Source organism: Mauremys mutica, chromosome 3 (genome assembly GCF_020497125.1).
Source record: "Mauremys mutica isolate MM-2020 ecotype Southern chromosome 3, ASM2049712v1, whole genome shotgun sequence".
NCBI lineage: Eukaryota > Metazoa > Chordata > Testudines > Geoemydidae > Mauremys > Mauremys mutica.
This window is the reverse complement of record NC_059074.1, coordinates 15,607,665-15,631,927: the sequence shown is the minus strand read 5'-3', so window position 1 is coordinate 15,631,927 and position 24,263 is coordinate 15,607,665. Positions and strand designations below refer to the sequence as shown.

At 45.8% G+C, this 24,263-nt stretch overlaps 1 protein-coding gene across 1 annotated transcript; it reads right to left on the bottom strand.

Annotated features, from left to right (window-relative positions):
• Window positions 1-1,193: 1,193 nt before the first annotated feature.
• On the bottom strand, window positions 1,194-18,054 carry LOC123366758 (serotriflin-like). Its single transcript, XM_045010450.1, has 8 exons — window positions 17,984-18,054; window positions 12,724-12,782; window positions 11,073-11,195; window positions 9,642-9,732; window positions 7,794-7,939; window positions 6,952-7,046; window positions 3,748-3,836; window positions 1,194-1,654 (listed from the first exon to the last, which is right to left on the bottom strand). Exons 2-8 carry the CDS (start codon window positions 12,778-12,780, stop codon window positions 1,527-1,529), a joined length of 729 nt encoding a protein of 242 aa, XP_044866385.1. The 5' UTR covers window positions 12,781-12,782; window positions 17,984-18,054; the 3' UTR covers window positions 1,194-1,526.
• Window positions 18,055-24,263: the final 6,209 nt, after the last annotated feature.

Genomic DNA, 24,263 nt, shown 5'->3' with positions numbered 1-24,263 from the left:
ACCCTGCGTATCAGGCATCAGATCCTCAGTGATACCAGATATTAAAATTTTGGAATACTTCATACTTTAATACAATCTGTTTAATACCCATGTGTCGGTTTGTAACCATTGCTCAGGTGTAACACTATTCCCAGCTAATGATCAACTACAATATAGTTAGAAGGTCAGGGCGGGTGCAAGGATGTTTCGCGCCCTAGGCGAAACTTCCACCTTGCACCCCACCCCCCGAGCCCTGTGGCAGCTCTCTGCCCTAAGGCCCCCCTCCCGGGGCAGCTCCCCACCACCCCTCCGCCCTGAGGCAGCTCTCTGCCCCCTCTCCGCCCTGAGGCGCCCCCCCACGGCAGCTCCCCCCAGCTCACCCCTGCTCCGCCTCCTCCCCGAGCATGCCATCGCCGCTCCACTTCTCCCACCTCCCAGGCTTGCAGCGCCAATCAGCTGTTTGGCGCCGCAAGCCTGGGAGGCAGAGAAGCAGAGTGGGGTGGCATGCTCAGGGGAGGAGGTGGAGCAGAGGTGAGCTGGGGCGGGGAGTGGTTCCCCTATGTGCCGCACCCCCCCCTTGCTGCAGGCGGCCCTCCCCACGCCTCCCTGCCCTAGGTCCCTCCACCTAAATGCCGACGACGAGTGGGGCGGCCGAAGAGCCGGCCGCCGCGGTCACTGCCGAAGGACCCAAAATGCTGCCCCCCAAATGCTAGTGCCCTAGGCAACCGCCTAGGTCACTTCATGGGTTGCACCGGCCCTGTAGAAGGTGCACGAAGAACATGAAACATTGATGTGTGATCATTATTATAATTAAATGTATATGAGTAATACATGTATTTGTCCTGTTTGCTACTATTTCAATGGCTTCACATAATATTTTCGGTGAATCGGTTGCTGTTATGAAGGAGAGGTAATTTGCATAAGTAAAGCTTAATTGAAAGCATTCTTTGGCTTAAAGTCTTTGTGGAATATTACATGCACAGTGGCAAAGAATTACAGGCAAGAATTACTTTGCAATGATGGTGTTAAACAATGCTTTTATTTAGCAGGATTATATTCATTTTATAACTAAAGAAAAAGTCAGTGGCAAATCAACTGACATTTAATGTGCAATACAAAAAAATAGTCAAGTAGATTATGACTCTATTTCCTATTTAAGAATAAAATTCAGCGGGCGTTCCATGCTTTGGAACTCATATAGACTCATATAGACTCATATAGACTTTAAGACCAGAAGGGACCCATCATGCACATTGCAGGCCACAAAACCTCACCCACCCACTCCTGGAATAGACCTATGCCCATTAATAGCTAAAATAAGATTTTTGAATAATCTAAAGTAATTATGGAAATAGTTTCAACTACTGAATAATATTCAGGATATCTAACAAATAATGCAGAGCACAAATTAATCATTGTTTTATCCAGAATTCAAGCGGTTATGAAAATATTGGGAATGTTTTTTGTTTTTGTTTTATCCTGGGTTCTTTTTTCTATCAAATAAAACAAACAATCTCAAGGAAGAGAAAGTGATGGATAGCAGGATATTATTTTATTTCATCGGTGCATTTGCAGGAAGCTGGACATTGTTCCTTCACCAGAGAATGAGTACAGCCAAAGAGGTCTTTTAAGGTGGCACAGTTTGTGTATTTATCCGTATATTTGCAAGGGTTGGCTGAAATAAACCAAATGGTAAACAGTTAGATGATAAATGGATAAGTCAGTCCTAAATCAGTTACAGGGCCGGCTCTATGAACGATGGGGCCCAATTTGAATATCCAGCGGCAGTCTGGGGCTTCGGCGGCCCTTCAGCAGTGGGGGGTCCACTCCGGGTCTTCTGTGGCACTGAAGGACCCCCCACCGACGAAATGCCCCTGAAGACCTGGAGTGAACCCCCCACCGCTGAAATCCCGGAGTGGACACCCCCCGCTGCCGCCAAAATGCCCCAGCAGACCCCGCCCCCCGCCGGGTATGTAAAAAAAAATTTTTAAATTAATTTTTAGGTGCGGGGCCCGATTCCAGGGAATCAGGGGAATCGGCTTAAAGCTGGCCCTGATCCGTTAATTGTTTCCCTTTCAAAATGTATTTTTCAATCCACTGTCTTCATAAACCTATGTAGTCTTGTTTGGCTCTCTGTTTTTGTACCCGCAATAACCTGGTGGGCCTCATCTGCGCTCCATTTAACTCGCTTCAGTGGAATTACGCTGATGTAAGTGAAAGTAGAATCACAGTTGTGCTTAGGCCAAAGTAGGTTTTAGTCACTGGCATTCACTGAATATCACTTTGAAACAGAAGATCAGCCATATCATACAGTGTAACAAGCCAAAATCAACCATGTTACAAATCAACTGAAGTTAGTGGAGATACAAAAGGACTTGACTGTAAGGTTGTACCAAGAATAGGACAGTTTATTTTCATATTTATTAGGAATTTATTGTTCTGAACACAAATCGTCGTTGGTATAATAATAAGCACCTTTCCTCTGAAGATCTCAAAGTGTTCTTTAAGCTTTAATAGATTAAGCTCCACAACAAAGTACAGTGAAGTACAGAATTATTATTTTTCTCAGTTTCAGAGACTGGAGTGGGAGGGGGGTGAATGCAAACTGGAAGGTGAAACTATTTGCACACACAACCATATACACACTTTTGCTCACACTTAATTGCAGCCTGCAAAGCTCCAGTGCCTATGCAGAGCTCTATGTATATGTGTAACTCACCAGCTCATGTGTGTATTGGGTGTTTGTGTCCCTCCCTAAGTATACAGGGCTGAAAAACTTTAGATTGAATACTTAATATAGGGTACTGAGGTCTGCAACAGAGGGCACTTCTAGCACTACCTAGATTACATAGCCCACTGATGTGTGTCTAGCGCTAGAACAGAGCTGGTGGGATTTACTTTACCCATGGCTGTTTTAAAGGGGCTCTTATTTATTAAATATTGTCCAGAATAGCTACTTGTATAGTCTGAGACAGTGGTCCCCAACCTTTCGTCTGGCAGATGAAGGACCGTGGCAGCGGTGGAGCATCCGCCGAAATGCCGAAGAAATTCGGGGGCGACGCCTCTCGATGATGCTGCTTGCCGCCGACAAGTGACGTCATCGAGAGGCGTCGCCGCCGAAATGCTGCTGAAATTCGGCGGCATTTCGGCGCATGCTCCACCGCTGTCCAGGATGCGAGTGCATTTAGATGCCCCTGCGGGCGCCATGGTGCCTGCGGGCACCACGTTGGGGACCCCTGGTCTGAGAGATCCCAGAGGGTTTTATTGTACAGTTTGCGGTGGGGGCTGCAGCCTGGGCCATGCACCCCCCTTCGTGGCTTCCCAGGGCCGTGCAACTCTCCCCACCCCCTGTAGCTGGGGCTGTGTGCCTGTGGCTGGGGTTGGAGCTGGGACTATGTGCCCCTTCCCCACAGCTGCCACCAGCTCAGGATCCAGGGCTGTGCGCCTCCTCCATGGCTGAGGCCGTTGGAGCCAGGGGCAGGCTCTCCCCGCCATGGTTGTGGGGCTCGGCCTGTCAGTCTCCCCCCATGGGACTCCAGCTGTCATTCTTCCCTCTTACCTAGCTCTGCCCCCCTGGTTATTTTTAGGAAAGTCACAGACAGGTCACGGGCTCCCGTGATTTTTGTTCGTTGCCTGTAACCTGTCCGGTCATTTATTAAAAATAACTGTGACAAAATCTTACCCTTCGTTATTGTCCAAGGCAATCTAGCGTTTGTATTTATCTCTTCAGGAAAGATTTGGAAAGAACAAAAAACCTCATTAACTTACTGCAGAGTCCTTGGTCACAGGCATTGGGGCAATCGCCACACGTTGGGCCCCGTTTGTACGGCTTAGATAAGTCCGCTGCATTATTTCCTCTGAAATTAAAAAGCAACCCAGACATGATACGTCCCTTTAAAATCAAATTAACATACTGTATAACGTAGACCTAATTCCACAGATTGTGTGAAACCTGCTCCGAAACAATCCTGTTTTACTTCAAATGATGCTTTGGATATAGGATAGTCTAGTTGAAAGGAAAGAAAGACATAGATGACTTCCTGAGGTCCCTTCCAACCCTGAGATTCTATGATTCTATACTTTTCTGTGGTTATATATATTTTTTTAATTCAATATAATAATTTGGTCCTTGTACATAATATACAGTAACACAATTAATCCTCTGCACCTTCCATTCAAAGACCTCCAAATATGTTGTGGGCAGGAAGGAAATAACCCTTCCAGCACCCCTTTGGGGTAGGTCAGTATTTGAGGTGTACAAATACTAAAATGCCCCCTTCTCCCTCTGAATATACATTTACAAGTAAATCAAAAGCGGGGGGGGGGGGGAGGGAAGTAAGCAATAACTTGTGCGGGAGGAGGGGGAGGGAGGCGTCTTGCTGCTGCTTCTGGAAGGGTGGTTTCTGTTACTGGGCTCACCTCCTTTTACGGAGCTAGCTGGGCTCCCTTCAGCTGACGGAGCCCTTGCTTGCAAGGGAGGGTGGATTTTACCTCAGGGACTCATCATACTGCAGGGGAGGAGCAGGAGAGGCAGGCCCACATTCTCTATGGGGTGCCCCCAGAGTGAGCGGCTGGCTAGGGGCAATGGGACATGATGCAGGGGGGTTGGTCCCGGGAGTGAGGGGCTGGCTGGGAACAATAGGGCCCGGGCTGGCTAGGGTGACGGTAGGTCCTGTTTTGGCCAGCACAGGCCCCTTTTTCAGCTCAGTCCCAGCCAACCTGACTTCTTCGCCAACACTGGGCATTTGTCCCGGCGGCAAGGCAGAGCAGAGAGAGCCGGCAGTGCTGGGGGGGTGGGGACGGGGGGTCATCTGAAGGCAGCACTGCCTGCCAGCAGGAAAGCAGAGAAATTTGCTGCTGGCAGGCAGTGCTGGCTTCAGAGCTGATCCCTGGGCAGCGCAGAGATGGGGAGGGAGGAATCAGCCTCAGCCAGGGGCAGCACAGGACTGGGGGGGAGGCAGGGAGGGGGGATTGAGCCCCAGCCATGGGCAGTGCAGAGCTGGGGGGAGGGTTCTGCCTGAGCTGTGGGTGGCACAGGGCTCGGGGTGGGGGTCAGCCCCTGAGCTCGGGATGGGGGCAGTCCCAGCCCTGGGCGGCATGGGGGGGAGGGGTCAGTCCCAGCTGTGGGTAGCACAGGGCTGGAGGGGGAGACCCGGCCACGGGCAGTGCGGAGCTCGAGGGGGGCAGCCCCAGATGTGGGTGGCACAGGGATGGGAGGGGGAGACCCCACCACGGGCAGTGCGGAGCTCGAGGGGGGCAGCCCCAGATGTGGGTGGCACAGGGATGGGAGGGGAGACCCCACCACGGGGAGTGCGGAGCTCGAGGGGGGCAGCCCCAGATGTGAGTGGCACAGGGAGGGGGAGACCCGGCCACGGGTAGTGCGGAGCTCGAGGGGGGCAGCCCCAGATGTGAGTGGCACAGGGATGGGAGGGGGAGACCCAGCCATGGGCAGTGCGGAGCTCGAGGGGGGCAGCCCCAGATGTGGGTGGCACAGGGATGGGAGGGGGAGACCCCACCATGGGCAGTGCGGAGCTCGAGGGGGGCAGCCCCAGATGTGGGTGGCACAGGGATGGGAGGGGAGACCCCCCACCACGGGCAGTGCGGAGCTCGAGAGGGGCAGCCCCAGATGTGGGTGGCACAGGGATGGGAGGGGAGACCCCCCCACCATGGGCAGTGCGGAGCTCGAGGGGGGCAGCCCCAGATGTGAGTGGCACAGGGATGGGAGGGGAGACCCCCCCACCACGGGCAGTGCGGAGCTCGAGGGGGGCAGCCCCAGATGTGGGTGGCACAGGGATGGGAGGGGAGACCCCACCATGGGCAGTGCGGAGCTCGAGGGGGGCAGCCCCAGATGTGGGTGGCACAGGGATGGGAGGGGAGACCCCCCCACCATGGGCAGTGCGGAGCTCGAGGGGGGCAGCCCCAGATGTGAGTGGCACAGGGATGGGAGGGGAGACCCCCCCACCACGGGCAGTGCGGAGCTCGAGGGGGGCAGCCCCAGATGTGAGTGGCACAGGGATGGGAGGGGGAGACCCCACCATGGGCAGTGCGGAGCTCGAGAGGGGCAGCCCCAGATGTGGGTGGCACAGGGATGGGAGGGGGAGACCCCCCCACCATGGGCAGTGTGGAGCTCGAGGGGGGCAGCCCCAGATGTGGGTGGCACAGGGATGGGAGGGGAGACCCCCCCACCACGGGCAGTGCGGAGCTCGAGAGGGGCAGCCCCAGATGTGAGTGGCACAGGGATGGGAGGGGAGACCCCCCCACCACGGGCAGTGCGGAGCTCGAGGGGGGCAGCCCCAGATGTGGGTGGCACAGGGATGGGAGGGGAGACCCCGCCTTGGGCAGTGCGGAGCTCGAGAGGGGCAGCCCCAGATGTGGGTGGCACAGGGAGGGGGAGACCCCACCATGGGCAGTGCGGAGCTCGAGGGGGGCAGCCCCAGCTGTGGGCAGCCTGGAGCTCAGCCCCAGATGTGGGTGGCACATAGGGTGACCAGACAGCAAGTGTGAAAAATCGGGACTGGGGTGGGGGATAATAGGAGCCTATATAAGAAAAAGACCCAAATATCGGGACTTTCCCTATAAAATCGGGACATCTGGTCACCCTAGTGGCACAGGGTGGGGGGCAGTTAGCCCCAGCTCCGGGAGGAGGAGCGGCTCTGGCGAGTCCCTGGCCATCCTGTTTTTACTTTTAAAAGGCAGGGATGAGAACTACATTACTTTCTGTAGCCTCGTCTCTTCCCACCCCCTGGTGGCACCTTGCGTTACTGCACCTGACCAGACCGGTTCTTCAAAGCCGCTCATGCGGCCCTCCTGCCCAGAGGGCTTGCGATTAATGCGCGTTAAAAAAAATGCACGTTAATTTTGCTGTGCGTTAATCGCACGTGTTAACGGCAGTTAATTGACAGCCCTGCCTAGAAGGTTTCTAAACATCTTACAAAGTGTTTCAACTGAAAGGGAATCTATATTGGTACGTACGCGGGACAATAGTGGCAAACATAAAAGTACTGCCACTTATTCCGAGGACAGTAGGCAACCGCACATCCAATCTCGTAAGAATGATACCAAACCACCTGCAGGCGTGAAAATAAGGTACATTCAATCAGCAAGACTTCGTTTTAATCATGGATTATTTGAGAGCCCCTTCATGAGCTCACAGAACAGCAGCCCTTCAGTTCATGAACCCATAACATCACGGTGGGAACTGTAGCAATTGCTTACCTGGAAAAGTAATATCAAGGAAATATTTCTGTATGTTTAGCTTTTTGAAAAATGCAATTTAGCAGTTGGGAGAAGGAGGAGACTAAAATATGTGACCAACCATCTTTTGTAGAGCACCTATATGATTTTTTCAGACACGAAAAGAAATGTTTTGTTTCTCATCAATGCTTTGAAATGTGTTGCTTTGATATTTCCAAATCAACATTTTTCAGAAATTATCATTCCACAATTCAGTATATTATTAGTAATTTAAGATACTTTGACATTTGGTCCCATGTTGGGAAGAAGAAAAATATCAAAATATCATAATTTTCTGCTGGAATATATCTTATTAAATATCTGATCCAATGCCCTTTGAAGTAAATGGAAAGACTCTGAATTAGTTCAATGGACTTTGGATCAGGCAGGGAATGACAGATAATAGTAATAAGTTTCTAAAGATACAGACTCTTAACTTTCTTAATTACACAGACACAGTTCCATTGACTTTGATGGGGACGTATGGGTGCTCACATAAATATATTTTATTTCCAGACGGTATCACTTTTCTTCCTAAAACAATATTTCATTTGTTGGAAATTTGTCATTAATCTCCATACCTGAGTGTAGCTACCAATAGGGGCATTGTCTTTGATTGCTCCAGTACCATATTTGAAATTAGCCACTTGATTATACCAGCTTTGGATTGCATCAGACCAAGACTTGGGATAAGTTGCCTGTAAAACATTTTCACCACAGAAGACACCTGAAAATAGAAATGAGGCAGTTTCAAGACAGTGTGAAGACAAGTAGAGAGACTGTAGGAATAGCAGAGATGTGAGTTGTACCCTACAGTTAGGTTAACCACCATATTTCCACCTTGCACATTGTGTCTAATCAGAGATTCATTGATTCCAAGGCCAGAATGACCATTGTGATCAGCCAGTCTGACCTCCTGTATAGCACAGGCAATAAAATTTCCCCTCAGTAATTCCTGTTTGAATTAGAACAGATCTTTTAGGGGGAAAAAAATTCATCTTGATTAAAAATTTTCAGAGATGGACAATCCACCACAATCTTGGTAAAGTGTACCAATGTTTAATTAACCTCACTGTTGAAAATTTACACCTTATTTCCAGTCTGAACAAAGCAGAACAGTGAAACCTGCTATAATGCGATGTTTGGGGTCCAAAAACTTCCATCGCGCTAAATGCAGGGTCGCGGTATAGCGGGGTTTCAAACCAGTCAGTTTGTCAGTGGTCCCCAACACGGTGCATTGATGTGCGCCACCTAGTGCCCCTAGTGCCCAGCAGGGCTTCCAAAGGAGCCACGGCCCCCGCCTGCCGGGGACAGAGAGCACCGGCGCCCGCAGCCCTGGAGAAGCCGGAGAGAAGCTGCGGCCCCATGTCTGCTGGGGACAGAGAGCACTGGCGCCTACAGTCTCGGAGTTCTCTGTCCCCGGCAGGCGCGGGGCTGCAGCGTCTCTCCCCTGCCATGATGTTGGGGCTGCTGGTACAGTACTGTATTATGCCTTAAAGGGGAGCCAACCTATGATCGCGTTATATGCGATTTCGCATTATAGCAGGGCGCGTTATTGCGAGGTTTGACTGTACCTATAAGCCAGTACCTCTAAGGAGGGAATTATTGACCTGAGCCAACCCCAATGAAGACAATAGAAAGCGTCCCATTAACTTCCATAGGCTTTGGAGCAAGCCCTGCATACCCAGAGATATTCATTTGCAGACTGTTTAAACTAGAAGCACCTCATTAAAATACTAGCTGAGAAGGGCAGATTAAAAATAACTCTGATTTCTAGTTAAAAGAAATCACTTGTCCTTGGATTAACAGGCTACCATTAAATATTAGATTAAAATAATCTCCCCCCTCCAATAACTGATTATGGTGTACATACCACCTGTGCAAATTTCTTTGTTTGTAAAATTCATCCCTCTGCAGAAAACTCACTCAAAACTTGTGCATCACTCTAAGTCCCACTTTACTAATTATTTGTATTACAGTAGCAGTTAAAGGCCCTAACAGAGATTAGGGTTTAATTGTGTTAGGCACTCTAATGACATAGTAGGAGACAGTCCCTTCCCCAAAGAGTTTCATGTCTCAGCAGTCAAGACACTGCACACAGGATTAATGGATTCCTCTCCCTGATGGATTTTGGTGGGGGCAAATGGGAAGAAAAAAAAGTTTGAAGCAATTTTTTCCATGGTGAAGAAAACATTCACTCTCTGGCTGAGATTGTGTGTGTCAAGTTTCGACTCAGGTGGATTTTTTTCCTTTATTGCATTATAGGCCTCTAGCTATATGGATCTGGAAGTGAAATCTCAACCAGTCCCATATCAGTGCTCCTGCCCTGCTAAAATACCGGTAACACTTTTGCAGTAATATGGTTGTACCTGTAAGTCTCCAGACGGTTATTTCAATCACTCATCATTTTATAGTTACTCTTCACTTACCATTAGCGACTTTCTCATTTCTAGGACTGATGGACATTTTACACTGATCTGCCCATCTCTGAGCATTGCTCGCAGCTTCAGGATTCCATTTCTTAAGGAAACAAGGAGAAATATCATATTTACCTTTTGGTAAAACCAATCCAATAGTGAACGTAAAACTAAATACAGATCTGGAGATTATGGCCTGGCTACTCCGGGGGTGTCAGTCAAAACAGCCCCATGGAAGTCATTGCAGCGAGGCTGGTTTATGTTAGCTGGGGATCCTGAATGTTATAATGTCCTGAAGATTCATTCTACCTATTTGAAGTGGATTGTTCCCTTAGAGGAAAACTCCTCAGCCCCACAGCCTAAGAGGGGACCCTCTTGTCACTATGGATGAATAAACCAAAATCTCTATAGTTTAGAGCCTAGCCCTGAAAAGTGCCGTGGTTTGTGACTGTAGCAATGTCCAAGTCCAATGGAGAGGTCTGTAAACCAGATTCCAGCCTGCTTTAATAACGGTTTGGCAGCCATAAAGGACATGAAACCTGCATTGTACATTAGAAATATGTTGAGGCAAACCTTTTTTGTACAGTTCCAGCACACAAAGCTCCAGGAGCTGGCAATCCCTGCAAAGGGGTTCTGGAGGGACAGCATCTGCTATTCCAGGCCTAGGCACCACTCAGGCCTTATTCTGAGAGCTTAAAATGGGACATAAGTGGTGCAGAGCCCAGGTACTAGATTCCTGCACAAAGAACTGGAATTTGTCTCCTACAGCTCCTTCCATTCAAAGATCTCAATGCAATTTTGAAATATTATTGAGGTAAGATTCCCGGTGACTAGGATTAACAGATAGCAACTGTGAAAAAATGGGACAGGGGGTGGGGGGTAATTAGGGTGACCAGATGTCCCGATTGTATAGAGACAATCCCAATATTTGGGGCTTTTTCTTATATGAGCACCTATTACCCCCCACACTCTGTCCCGATTTTTCATACTTGCTGTCTGGTCACTCTAGGGGTAATAGGCGCCCATATAAGAAAAAGTCCCCAAACCCGGGAGTGTCCCTTTAAAAACAGAACCTCCGGTCACCCTACCGGTGACCCTGGGAGGTAGGTGAATATTAATTCAGTTCTGTAGATGGGAAAACTGAGGCACAGAGCTGAAGGGTAGGGTTTTCAATAGCACTTGGGCTCCTAAGTCAATTCAGTGGTTTTGAAAAAATTCTTATGCTCTGCTGCAAGTCAATTACAGGAGTAGATTCTGGCCTACCAGTGCCTAGGCCAATGGCCAACCACAAGGACATGCTTCTCTCCCACTCTGTTTATACTCCCCCAGCTTAGTGGGAAAAGTGCACCTTATCATGGAAAGGATTCTGATGGCCAGGTTTGCCACTCTGTGACAATGGGAAACATTTCAGATCTGTAGGAACAGCAATGCCATGTAGCTTACCATCTTCAGCATGTTTCTGGCAGTGGGATTCACCGCACGCCGAAGTTCATTATGCTTGTTGACAATCACCTTTTGGTTATCCACATTGAGACGAAACAAAGAAGGAAATCCCGGAGCTGGCTTCTAAAGGGAAAAATCACAGGAAAAGTTGTCTCATTTTTGTTTGCCAAATCCCACCACACTCGATGCATTAACCTATAATCCCAGTTGACAATTTTAACTACTGTTTGATGATTACATTGTACTAAATGTTCTTAGGCTCTGTTTAACTGGCTCACACTGGTGACGGAAGCATCCCCTTGGGTTATGGAGCACTGTCAGTAAATGGCTCGCTTTCCTTTGTCTTTTTAATGAGTAGCAGAAAACCCATCTCCTCCAGTTAGTGCCTTCCCTTCTGCTTCCCCAGTCAGCAGATTCCCAAGCTCCCTATCTGTCTCTTGGTGCCCCAGTCAATCTCTTCTGACTCTGCCCCCTCCCACTGTCCGTCCTAATACCCACATATTTGGCTCCTTCTACCTCCTGCTTCCCTGGCTTTTCCTTCCATTCAACCAGTTCTTCAACTCCCTGCTCCCCGGCTGCTTTACACTGTTGCTTTCCCATCCATCTAGTCACCTCTGTCTGCCACTCCCACTAGTTAGCACCTTCCCTCACATTCCCTTAGCGTGTTATTTTCAGTGGTCCCTATCTTGCTGATCCCTCCCCTTCTACTTCACCAGTCGGTGGTGACCCATTTTGTTTTCACCTGCTGGTGAATTCCCTTTTGTTCCTACAGTTACTGAAGTCCTGCCCCTCTCCCTTTCCTCCTTAACTGCCCCCTCTCAATCCCAGAGCTGGCTTTGGGAATGCATAGATGGGCCTGAACTGCATCCCCAGATCCAAACATCCCTGAATGTTTGGAAAGCACAGATGTGGATCCAATATCAAACTTTGCAAGTAGCCTCTGTCTCTAGACTGGGCTGAACAAAATGCTGGGGCCCAAACACCGCCCTACTTTGGAAAAGCTCACATCTGGATCAGCACTCAGTGGAGGATGCTGAATGCATGCAAATGATGTTTCAGATCATTGTGGGAAATTCCAATGTTATTAATAGGTGTCAGAGGACATGTCAGGGGACATGGACAACAGGGAGTTTTGGATAGCTGATATTCAGATAAATGAAGGTGCTCCATATGTGAATAGCTATGAAATGTCTGTCCTCTGTGAACAAGCAGTGCCTTTAGAAGAAGCCAGCAGTAAACTACCTGCTTCCCTGCTTGTTTCCATTAGAATGGCAAAGTGCTAGGAAGGAGTTCCAGAAAATAGTGGTTCCTGGTGAGATCACTACCGCACCAGCATTTCCATACTGACCAAGTTTGATTCTCCTCTTGCTTGCACCAGTTTAAATTAGATATAATTCCATTGAACTCAGTGGAATTACACCAGTATAAGACAAATGTGAGAGGAGAAGCAGACCTTAGCTGTGGAAAGTATTTAAATACATAAGGGTAGGGAAAAATGTGGAGATGCTTAGAGTACATGCTGAAGTAATGGGTACTGGTGGTCAAACACCATCTGTACTTATGGAACTCTGGGCAACTAACTATTTTGGGGGTGGTTTAGTACAAAACTCAGCCCGTTTCTATTCCTCCACGTAGAAATGGAGGCTCATACCTGTCCAACAGCTTGGTGCAGTGCAGCAAGGCACAGGATCACAGTTAGCAGACCCATCTCTGAGGGGAAAAATAAACACCACGTCATTTAGTCTTTTTTCTGTCAAAGAGCAGCATTTTTCTGGAGCAGCATTTTTGTTAGTGGAATATATTTCTGGAGCAAGACAGGGTGATTAGGGATGAAGGCAACTTGGGTTCTAACATTTTACTGAGAAAAATCTTCTTTTGTCTCCATTTCTCTTATTTGAAATAACTTGAATGTGTAGCAGTTTTCTGCCTGTCTTCTCCTCACTTTATTAAAGGAGCCTTTGTTCATTGATGCAGTAGGTCAGGATCTCACCACTGCTCTCCTCAAAGAACATAGCATTGAACATCTGTGTGCAGGAGAGAGGGGCTGTTTTAACGCATGCTGCACTGAGATGGATATACTAGTCCTCACTTCCTTGCCCTTCCTCCCCCATATCAACCCCCACAGGTGACCCAGTCATCTACCAATTTACACATAGCACTCCATTCCTTGTTAATGGTCTTCCACTCCCTTCTCCTGCTCTGCTAGTTGCCTTTTTTCTGTATTGCTTCCTTATTGCTGATTGGTCAAATTCCCCACTGTTTCCCAGCTTGGTCCTACGCCATCATGGCTGACTTGCCTTCCCTAACTCTGAAGTCAGAAATCAGAAGCGGGGAGGTGGGTGAGGTGTAGAGCTGGTAAAAAAAACAAAAACAAACAGAATTTCTGCCCTATGGGAAGTTCTGATATTTTGAATTCCCCCCGCCCCCCGAATTGGGTAGAAAAGTTAGAATATCAACATTTCTTATTGAACAGAAAGTTTAAAAAAATCAGAAATGTTGAAACATTTCATTTTAGTTCATTTCAACATTGAACTGAGTCCATCTGAGCTTTTGCAATGCCTCATGTAAGTTTTAGTTCTAGGGTGTTTCATCCAGATTCTCCTCTATGGACTGGGCTCCCTGGCTGGAATACACCTCCCATGATGCACCATGGTAGTTCAGAGGGGAGACTGGGATACATGATGGGAGATGTAGTCCAGCCAGGGAGCCCAACCAACAGAAGAGAATGGGTGCATGAGGCACCCAAACTACAACCCCCACGAGACAGTGCAGCATCTTAAGTGGACATAGATTAATGTTGAATTTACCTGAAATGAAACAATTTGATTCAATTTGACAAAGCAAATTATTTTGATTGCGGTCAACCTGACTCAAAACAAAATACTTCTTTGATTTTCCTGACTGAAAAAAAAATGGCACAACTGATATTTTCCTGCAGAAAATGTTGATTATGACAAAAAATTGCATTTTCTGTCTTTTTTTTTTCCACAAAAAATTCTCACATAGCTCTAGTCATGTGTTGGGGAGGAAGGTGTCATATCAGAAAGCAGGCAAGCAGATCAGGTCTCTACACTCCTTGTCTCCCCATTACTAGATATTTTCCCTGATTCCTTAATTAGCCTGCATTGACAGGGAGACTGGCTGCATGACTCCTACTGAATCTTTTCCATGTCTAGACTCTATGGGCCTGATTCTGCTCTCACTCTAATGTTACTGAAATCAGTGATGATATACAAAGGTAAAACTTGTGTGAGGAAAATCAAGCTCTTAATATCTCACCATCACCTAGGTTTGATCAGCCCTGCTACATTCACACATTAAAAATATATTCCTAATACTGAGTAGGGATACCCTGAATGCAGGTGCAATGAGTAGCAGAGGTTACCAAGTTAGGAAACATAGCCCCATTAATCTGTTTTTTCCCACCAGCTGACTCCTTGGAGATGCCAAGTTTCTCCATGGCTCCTGCAGAGCAGCCGTTCAGACTTTTCTGGGAAGCTGGGTTTGGGGTTGATAACTTCTGCATTATGGTGCTAAAACCAAATGTGCATGTGTCTGTGTGCTTGTTAGTTTTTTGTTTTTCTATTGTGACCAGAATTGGAGTGAATATTCAGATGTGTTTTTGCAGGATTTAATAAAGCTCTATTCACTTTCAGATGGAACGATGATTCCTTCTGTGCATTTGTATAATACATAATGTGAGATTATTTTTGCACTATTGCTTTTTTAGATGGCCAATGTATTTGTTGTGACTCTTGATTGAAGCTGGGTCATAAGGCCAGGTTACTTCAAACAGATAACTCAGTACAAGGTCATTGTGATACCAGAACATATACATGGGCTAAAATTGCTCCAGATGTTGAGAGTTAAATAGCAGATGATGCTTGCCCTCAGAGTGCCCAGATTATGAAAACAGACTATTGTCCCTTGGGTTGATAAAGTGACTTCCACAGGACAATAGCCAATTGAGAGAAAATTTCAGCTCATAGCGCAATATTGTACATAACAATAAATATGAGCTTCAGCCTGTTGTATAAACACAAAAACTAGGCAGGGCAGGCATATGGCAGAGAGCTGAGAAATCCTTTTTGACTTGGATGCTATGATTCTAAGGCCTACTAAATGTGTAAACATAAGAAGAAAGACTTGTTTAAATTCTTAGCAGATGAATAAATTAACCACACCTGTTGATGATAGGTAAGAAGCAAGAATTAGGAAAAGCTGTAACTTTTCCCTCTGAAGTGAACTGAGTTCTTCTGCTGCAGTCTGGCAAAGAGCTAGCAGCAAGTTAACACACTACACCGCAAAAATGGGTTACACAACAATCTACTTTAAATGTGTGGACAACTGGTATTCTCCTACTCTTTGAAACAGGAGTGGGAGGCTCTGATATTCATATGATCCTGATATACAGCAGAAAGCAATTTCCTGTTTAAAGTCTGAAATTTCCTGTACCTTTGTGGCCCGATTTTCATTTAAACTAGGTTGAGACCATTGACTTCAGTGGAGTTACTCCTGATTTACATCAGTGTAAGTGGGAAGAACACCCCCAGATTGCTATTATCACAAATTGCTACTAGTCAACATAAAAATCAATAAGTAAACATAAGCTCTGCTTTAGTTAAACACAAGCTAGGATGCAATGCAGGGGAAACTGGGTGAAATTCTATGCCTGTGATATACAGGAGATCAGAACAGATATGGATCTCTTCTGATCTGACCTGCTAGGAATCTATAACTGCTGCAGTGAATGATTATGATGTGACAAAGGAGTCCAGCTTCTGCAGAGGAATTACCAATAAATAGCTTTTAAACGTGAACGGAGCATCCTGTTACCTGCCAAGATTGAAGTCCAGCCCCACAGGACTCTGTTTCCCATTCTACAGTTTCATGATGTGACCAACAGTACAATCAGTATGATGGTTACAGTACCCTGCACTGCAGGCATGAGTGATCCCATTATCTGTAGCACGGAAAATGCCAGACCAAGTAGGAGGCAAAGGTTTTACATTATTTTGGTTTAAAGTGCATTTCTAATATTAAAGTCTGCTCACAGGAGAAGCTCTGCTTGCTGCATATGCAGAAGTAGCTACACTGAAGTCAAAGGCTCAGTTTGTGTGGGTGAGGCAAGCAGGATATGGTCACGTTTTGTAGCAATGAGAAGATGTTCCATCATCTGCCCAGTGCCCACACTGAGTAGCCAGGGTCTAGGCACTGGGGAAACGTTGTTCCCTTCCCTACCAGCTTATGGTATGCTCATGGAGCCACTCATGGAGGCTACTTTCCCACATGCACCTCTAGTTTAGCCTGGCTGTGCTGAGGAGGGACTACACTGTCAGAACCTCTGCCTTGGCATGCTCTATCCTTCCATGTATCTTGCTACACAGAGCCCACACAGCACCAAACAGGGCTCCATGCCCCTCTCATGTGCATAGCCCATGTGCCCTCCCTCCGTCCCCCTTTGTTACATAAGAAAACCACACCAGGGATTTGATACTATGCTAAATAAAGCTAGTGGCAAAGCTGCCATACAATGCAGGCTGAAGTCTGAGTCCTGCAGAGGTGTTGTCTGGATTACCCTCTAAGTACACACATTATCTTCACTTTTAAAAAGAAGACCAAAGGAGGCTGAATTTTTGTGATGATTCAAGGCTTGATACAAAGTTCATTCTAACATGTTAGTGTATAGTGCTTGAAATTCCCCAGATAAATGTATGGCAAGGGATACAAAACATTTTCTAGCAGTAGAATTAAATTACATGTTTGTTTCACAAACTTAAAATACTAATACACATTTGCACTCAATAAGATCTGACAATCAAGCACACCCATATTAATAAATAGGTCCCTATCAAACTATATTATCCAACATTTTGAAACCTGGGCACTGAAGGTAGATTCTTAAATAGATATTTGTGCTCCCAAATACAATTTTATACCAAGTAAATGGGATTAGTTTCAATAAAGTTAGGTGCCTAAACACCTTGGAGGATCTGAGCCTTAAGTGCTCTTGAAAATTCCAGCTCTAGAACTCTAACATCAGGTACCCAGGTTTGAAAATTGTATCCGTTTTATGCAAATTGTAATCATATTAAAAATTCCTAATTATAAAAAAATCTATTAAACTACAAAGTTATAAACAAATTCATATATTTGCGTTTTTACAACCCAACACTATTTTTTTCCCTAGCTGAGAAATTTTTCTGACCTGTTTTTAATGCTGGGAATTTTCTGATAATTTTGTGACTAACAGTCATTGGTAGGGTTTGTTTATTCGGTTTACATTGTAATACATTTTCTATTTTTTATGTGTTTTACATTTATGCCTTTTAGTTTTTTTCCCCCATTCACTAAGAATATACAAGTAACCTGTTTTTCACTTAAATATTTAATATACAGTCTAATATACTGTATGCATGAGGTGTTGGGCAAGTTGTTTAGTCTCTCTAGAGAAGAAAAACCTGTGCTCAGTTACCTTGGTTTAAATTACACCAGCATAAAATCAATGTAAAAGAGAGAAGAATCAGTCTTTCAGGGACTGAGCTTAACCATTTTCAAAGCGGGATAATAGATACCCACTGTGCAAAGTGCTTTAAGACCCTTGCATGGAAAATGCCTTGAGATGATGGGCCAGATTTGGATCTAAATTACAATGGTGAGAATCAGATTAACTCCACTGATTTTAGGGGAGTCATTTCTTATTTACACCAGTGCAATTTAGATCAGAATAATATAGACAGACAATATTATTTATTAGTATAATTTCCCTGTGGGATTAGTACATTAAAATTGTACAATTAAAAGTAAAGACATTTTGGTACTATTCAGCTTCTGAATAAAATAGCCATTGTGAGACAGTGCTGAATAAATGTTTTCTACAATATAATTTCTGTAAAAAAAGAATTTGTTACCTTTCTCCAGCCTGAGTCTTTCTGTATCTTTGGACGGGCTGTAAGTGTTTGAAGTTATCTCCACTCTAGAAGTGTGTATATATAGCACGCCTACTTCCTGTTTTATAAACACGTGGTTTTAAAAACAATTACAATATCACCATAGGTTTCAGAGGGATAGCCGTGTTAGTCTGTATCAGCAAAAACAATGAGGAGTACTTGTGGCACCTTAGAGACTAACAAATTTATTTGGGCATAAGCTTTCATGGGCTAGAGCCCTCTTCATCAGATGCACGGAGTGGAAAATACAAAGAAAAACAGAAATTGGCTCTCCTAACATGTGCCAGGCCTTGGAAGGTCAGTCCTTTCACAGAGCAGGTGAAAATTCCTTGCCAATGTTCCACAAAGCTGACCTGTAGGCACTTCTGCTAAAGGTGGAGGAGGGGAGCAGATGTAGCACTGATCCTCACAAAAAAGAAAGAAGGGTTATAGTGGCAATGACTGCTTTGTAAGTCTCACTTCCAGCCCTAGTAAAATAATGGAATAAATATTAAGGGGGGTGGGATTACTGGGCCAACTCACCCCTCTCTAACACAATACCCTCCTTGCTAAGGAAAACTGTGCTAGAGCCCATTTAGAATTTCCGTGGAACTGTTTCCTATGTTAAAATATTATCTTCTTTCTGCTAGCTTCCAAAGATGAGGTTGGGTCCCCATTGTGCTAGGTGCTGTACAAACACATAGCAAGAGAATCATGGGCTGTGTTTGGAAAATGTCCAACACATAGGTGCATGTATTTGCACCTTTCCCCATGGAGCAGGACTCTAAATTCCCTTCCACAGCATGAAAAACGTTTCTACTCTATCACTGATTATTGCAGAACCCCTTAGGGCACCTCAGCCCTATGAGGCATTAAGGGTCCAGAAGAAACAGCAACAAGACCCGGAGTAGCATTTAGAATTCTGATGAATGGAGCAGGGGGCTGAGCCAGTCACATTCCCAGAAACTGCCCAGTCTGCCAGCCCTGCCCCCTTACCCCCAAGCAAATGAAAGAAGTAAATGGAAGGGGACTAAGTTTCTTCTACAGGGTTAGGACAGGACGTGGGTCAGACAAATCCTAGAGCATTATGAGGAATAGGTCATTGGGCCTTTCCTCCTTCTTCCCATCAGACAACGCAAGGCAAGAAGTGAGCCTGAACTATGTAGGTGAGGGAGGCTTTGTGAGAAGACCTAGGTCTATGGGGCTATGTCAAAAATTCTGCCGCTCAAACCCTCTTTAAGAGTTCTGAATAGTTCAGATGCACTTCGCATGAACAATGTGCATATTTCTTTTTGGATGCTTATCTGAAGCTTTTGAAATTAATTCATCTAAGAGGCCTCACATTTCCTTTCATGCTCTGAAATAGGAGCGCAGAGGCTCGTGAGTCACTTGAGCTGCGCTATCTCTCTGAAGAGACCAGCAATTTTCCTTCGGGCACTGCACATTCTTCCAGGATGGTGAACAGGATTTAGCTAATATTAGGTCAGACCTACATCCAGGTAGCACACAATCCTTTCTGAGTGGGGAGGGAAACTTTCACACATCTAATGAGGCCCCTATTGAATATGAAAACACACAAGCCACAGTTTGATAGATCTGAACCAGACATTCAGATAATCTGTAGTGTATTTATTTAAAACAATATTTGCATAAGCCAGAAAGCAAGGGCGTGTATAAGTAACAATATACTCACAAACATTCCTTTACAACATCCATACTTGGGTATACAGCCACATCCCTTTGGTGTACACAACATTTTTTTCCCACAGCACGTTGTAACTCATTACTCAGGGATGAAAGAAGGATGAAAAACCCAAAGACCAATAAACATGATGTCTGGGACTGAGCTACACAGAAAACACTTTGGCATGGTAATTAGCTTATCTTGATTAGGGTTAAGTGAAGGGGTGAGGCATTGGATACCAAACATTGTCATATATTCCTACTGATCATTGATAAATGTGGGTGGTAAATTGAGCTTTATATATTTTGGACTGCGTCTACAATGAAGTGCTTCCTTCCAGGGCTGGCTCTAGGCACCAGCAAACCAAGCACGTGCTTGGGGCGGCACATTTTCAGGGGCGGCATTCCAGCCATCTTTTTTTTTTTTTTTTTTGCTTCGGGCAGCAAAAGCCTAGAGCCGGCCCTCAAAGCAGCAGCGCGTCGTGCACGGGGGGCACCCTGGGGCCGCTGTGGTTCATGCCGGCGGTGGGGGAGACAGTGCCCGTACCTTGTGGCTGGGCCGGGCAGCGTCCGAGTGGGGGACACTCGGACTGGGGGCCTCCCCACAGAGCACACAGAGCTGCCTGCAGGTGCCGCAGGGTGGCCTCCCCCCAGCGCCGCAGCCGGGGCTGGGCGAAGCGGCCCGAGCCGCCCAGGGACTGCGGCAGGGCGGCCAGAAGCAGCAGCAGCAGCAGCAGGGCCATCGAGGACAGGTCCCACTCCCTCTGGGGCTACCCTGCCCCAGCTCCTCAGCCCCCTGCTGGGGCGGTCCCCCGGCTCTGCCCTCCCAGGTCCCGGCCGGTCCTGGAGGAGGGAGCCCTGGCTGGAGGGACCCTGGGCTGAGCGCAGCCTGGGAGCCCCGCTGCTTACCCCGACCCTGCCAGTGCCAGACTGGCTGGAGGCGAGGGGGGAGTGGGCGGAGTCAGCATTGGTGTGGGGGAGCGCCAAGCGCTGGGGCAGCAGGGGGTGCGGGTGGGGTGGGGTGGGTTGGGGGGAGATCCAAGCGCTGGGGCAACAGGGGGTGTGGGTGGTGGGGGGGGGGAAGAGCCCAGGGCTGGTACAGCAGGGGGTGCAGGTGGGGGAGGGCAGTGGTCAGGGGGTGGGATGAGAGCCCAGGGCTGGGGTGGGAGGCAGCCAAAATTTTTTTGCTTGGAGTGGCAAAAAACCTAGAGCCGACCCTGCTTCCTTCCCCACCCTTAACATAAACCATAATCACCAGAATCTGATTAGAATTGAAGTACCAGGGGTGGAATCTTGCTGCCATTAAAGTCAATGAGAGTTTTGTTAAATTTTCTCTTAGGGTATGTCTACCATGCAGTTAAACACCGGTGGCTGGCCTGTGTCAGCTGACTCAGGCTTATGGGGCTGGTTTCACTTCAGTGTAGACATTCAGGGTTGGAGTAGCACCAGGGGTCTGGCACCTTTCCCCCTTGGGTCTGTGAGCCCGAACATCTACACTGCAATTAAACAGCCTGTGAGCACAGGCCAGCCGTGAGTGTTTAATTGCAGTGTAGACATACCCAGAGCCTGCCTGGTCCACATCCCATTGAAGTCAGTGGAAGAGTTCAAACTTATTATTAACTTCAGTGGACATTGGATTAGATCCCAGGTTCCTCATCGGTTGAAGGGAAATAATGATGTTGTGAGGATTAATACATTGACCCTTGTGAGCTGCTCAGATGCTCTGGCAATAGCGGATATACACACACTCAGATCTTGCTAGGGAGCACAGCCCCTGCTCCCTTCTGGTGCCCCAGAAGATGCTAGTTGCCAGAAAGGGGACAGGGTGGGTATAAGGCCATTCCAAACCAGCTTGTTGTAAGGCACAGAGGAAAAGCAAGCTGCACTCTTGTATCCTGATTATGCAGGAAATATAGAGCTTATTAACAGAAGTAGTGTTAATTGAGTAATGTTAAGAGACACCCGCCCACCCAGATTAATATCTTGGCATAATTTAAGCCTACACCGTTAAAAAAACCCAGGAGATGCTCTTTCTGTGTTTAACTCAGGTTGAGTAACTACAACAGCTAACTGCCTAGGTAACCACAATCTCTTGCTAAATTGTGAAGTAACTTCCTCTTTTATCTTTTTTCTTCTATTTTATATGCTTTAAACTTTGTAATAGAGATATAGGAGCTCAAGCTATGCTAGTCGATGCAGTGTCATAAGGCATAATATAGATAAATAGATTCAAAATGTGTTATGGTTTAAGAAACAATATCATAAAATTAAAGCGATCTAAAGTGTTATATAAGAGGTAGGCATTTTATTTTATTTTATTTTATTTTATTTTATTTTATTGTTAAAGGCATTCTCTAGCAGACCCCTTTGGTTTGAGGAAGCTTCATCACCTAGGCAACTTGACCACAATGTATTGCAAATAGTTCAGACCATGTTGTCTATTTAAAATAGAAATTGATTAGTAAGCTATATAACTAATCTTTAATAAAAGTATATCTAGCAAGGAGTTTATTTTGTATCAAAGAAGTGGATAAATTCAAATGGTATGCTGAGAAACCAATGTGAAGTTAAATCTTTAAGGTGAGTCAAAATGTTATAAGGCCTCAATGATTGTAAGACCTGATTAACTGCATGATTGGCAGTTGCACAGAGAAAAAGTTCCATATGTGCAGCGATCCTACATACTATCACTGAAGTATGGGGAATAATCAAATACTGGTGAAGAAGTTTGTATCGCTCTTTTTGTATGATTTCATTAATTGTTATGTTATTGGAGATAGACCAAGTGAATGATTCAAATGACATGATAGTGCTGCGTGATAAATTACTAAACAAAGACAGAACCATCCAGGAGTGTGAAGAGACTTTACATAAAAACTCTGTTCTAACTTAAAAATAGATCTTCCTACAGAAAGCTGACATTGCTGATGGAAAGAACATGGAATTGTGCAAGGTTGGCCAAGAGAACACACCATAAAGCAGCCCACAGAAAGTAACTTGTGGAAGTAGGTTACTAATGAGGGCTTGTCATAAATATGTAAATCCTACTTTGAAACTGTTAGTCTATAAGGTGCCACAAGACTCTTTGCTGCTTTTACAGATCCAGACTAACACGGCTACCCCTCTGATACTTTGAAACTGTTCTGGTTGAAGTGACATAAGTAGTGACATCACTCCATTGGCAAATAAGCTTGATTGGAAGTAAACAAGTGTTTGTGTTTAGTATCAATACTTCTGTGCTGTTGCTAAAATCATCTGCCTAGACTAGGGTAGGATAAAAGCTGGCCTTTGGGAAAAGACTGTAGTGAGACCTACAATTAATTGATCTGATTTCCTGTCTCTTGAAAATTGTAACATCCTGTGTTGAATTCAATTTTGGACATTGTGAACACTATAATCTAACCCTCTTTATTTTGTTTGCTGTAATTTCTGATTTGCTTTCAAAGCTATTTTGGCTAATTAAAATTCATACATTCATAATTCTCCACTCTGTACTTTAATGAAGGAACACAGACTCAAAGAACTGTGAGAAACCTAGAAGAGGTAACAGGTTATAAGACATAGGGCTGGCTCTATCATTTTTGCCACCCCAAGCAAAATAAAATAAATAAATAAATAAATAAAAATCGCTCGGACTGTGCCGCCCCAAGAATGGACGGAATGCCACCCCTTAGCATGTGCCGCCCCAAGCACGTGCTTCCTCTGCTGGTGCCTGGAGCTTGCCCTGATAATACACACAGTGGTTAAATAATGTAGTTAACCGATTTTTCTCACTCATTCCAGTAGGAAATCTGGCTGAATCAGACAGAATTCCTCCAGGAGACTCCAGGTGCAGCATGTCCCATATGCATCCTTGAGGGCACAATCTATCCCTTAATATAGACAAAGGCTAACAAAACAGTTGCCACTAGACCAGTGATTTCTGGGAAGGTATTTCTTTGCTGTATCGGACTGCACTGTAGGCCATCTAAAGGACATGACTCAGATTATGCCAGCATTTGTAAGGCTATTTGAAAAGGATTAATATTGTGAAGACTTTCTGCTCTGTTCCAGACCATAAGTAATACCAATAACCATTCTAGTGGCGTGAGGAAGGGAAGCCTAAGGGCATTTTTTTTTCAGTAATGGCTTTGCCATTACAGTAAAGCTAAGAAATTTAGATATTTATAATGATTTCCTAAATCTTTGTTCAAGAAATTTAGCAAGTTGTCTCCTGTGAAGAGGTGGCTGCTGAAGAAGAAGACAGACAACCAACCAACTGCGAGGGCCTCCAGCTGAATTAAGCAAACTGGGTCAGTGCTAGACTCCATTCTCTTTATACCAAGTAAAGTTTAGTATTTGTGTGTTGTTGTTTTTTTTAAGTTTTCTTTGAGTGATTTATTAGGATTTTTTCCTCCTTAATAATTGCATACTTTGAGAGACTCTATCTCTCCTTGTGGGAGGAAACCCGCTCAAAATAGGAGCTGAATGAATGCAAAGAAGAAGTATGAAATGTCATCTTGACCCAGGAACATTATTGATTTCTTTTATTATTGCCTAAGGTCACTTCACTCTGGTCTGACAGCCTGACACCAGCTTG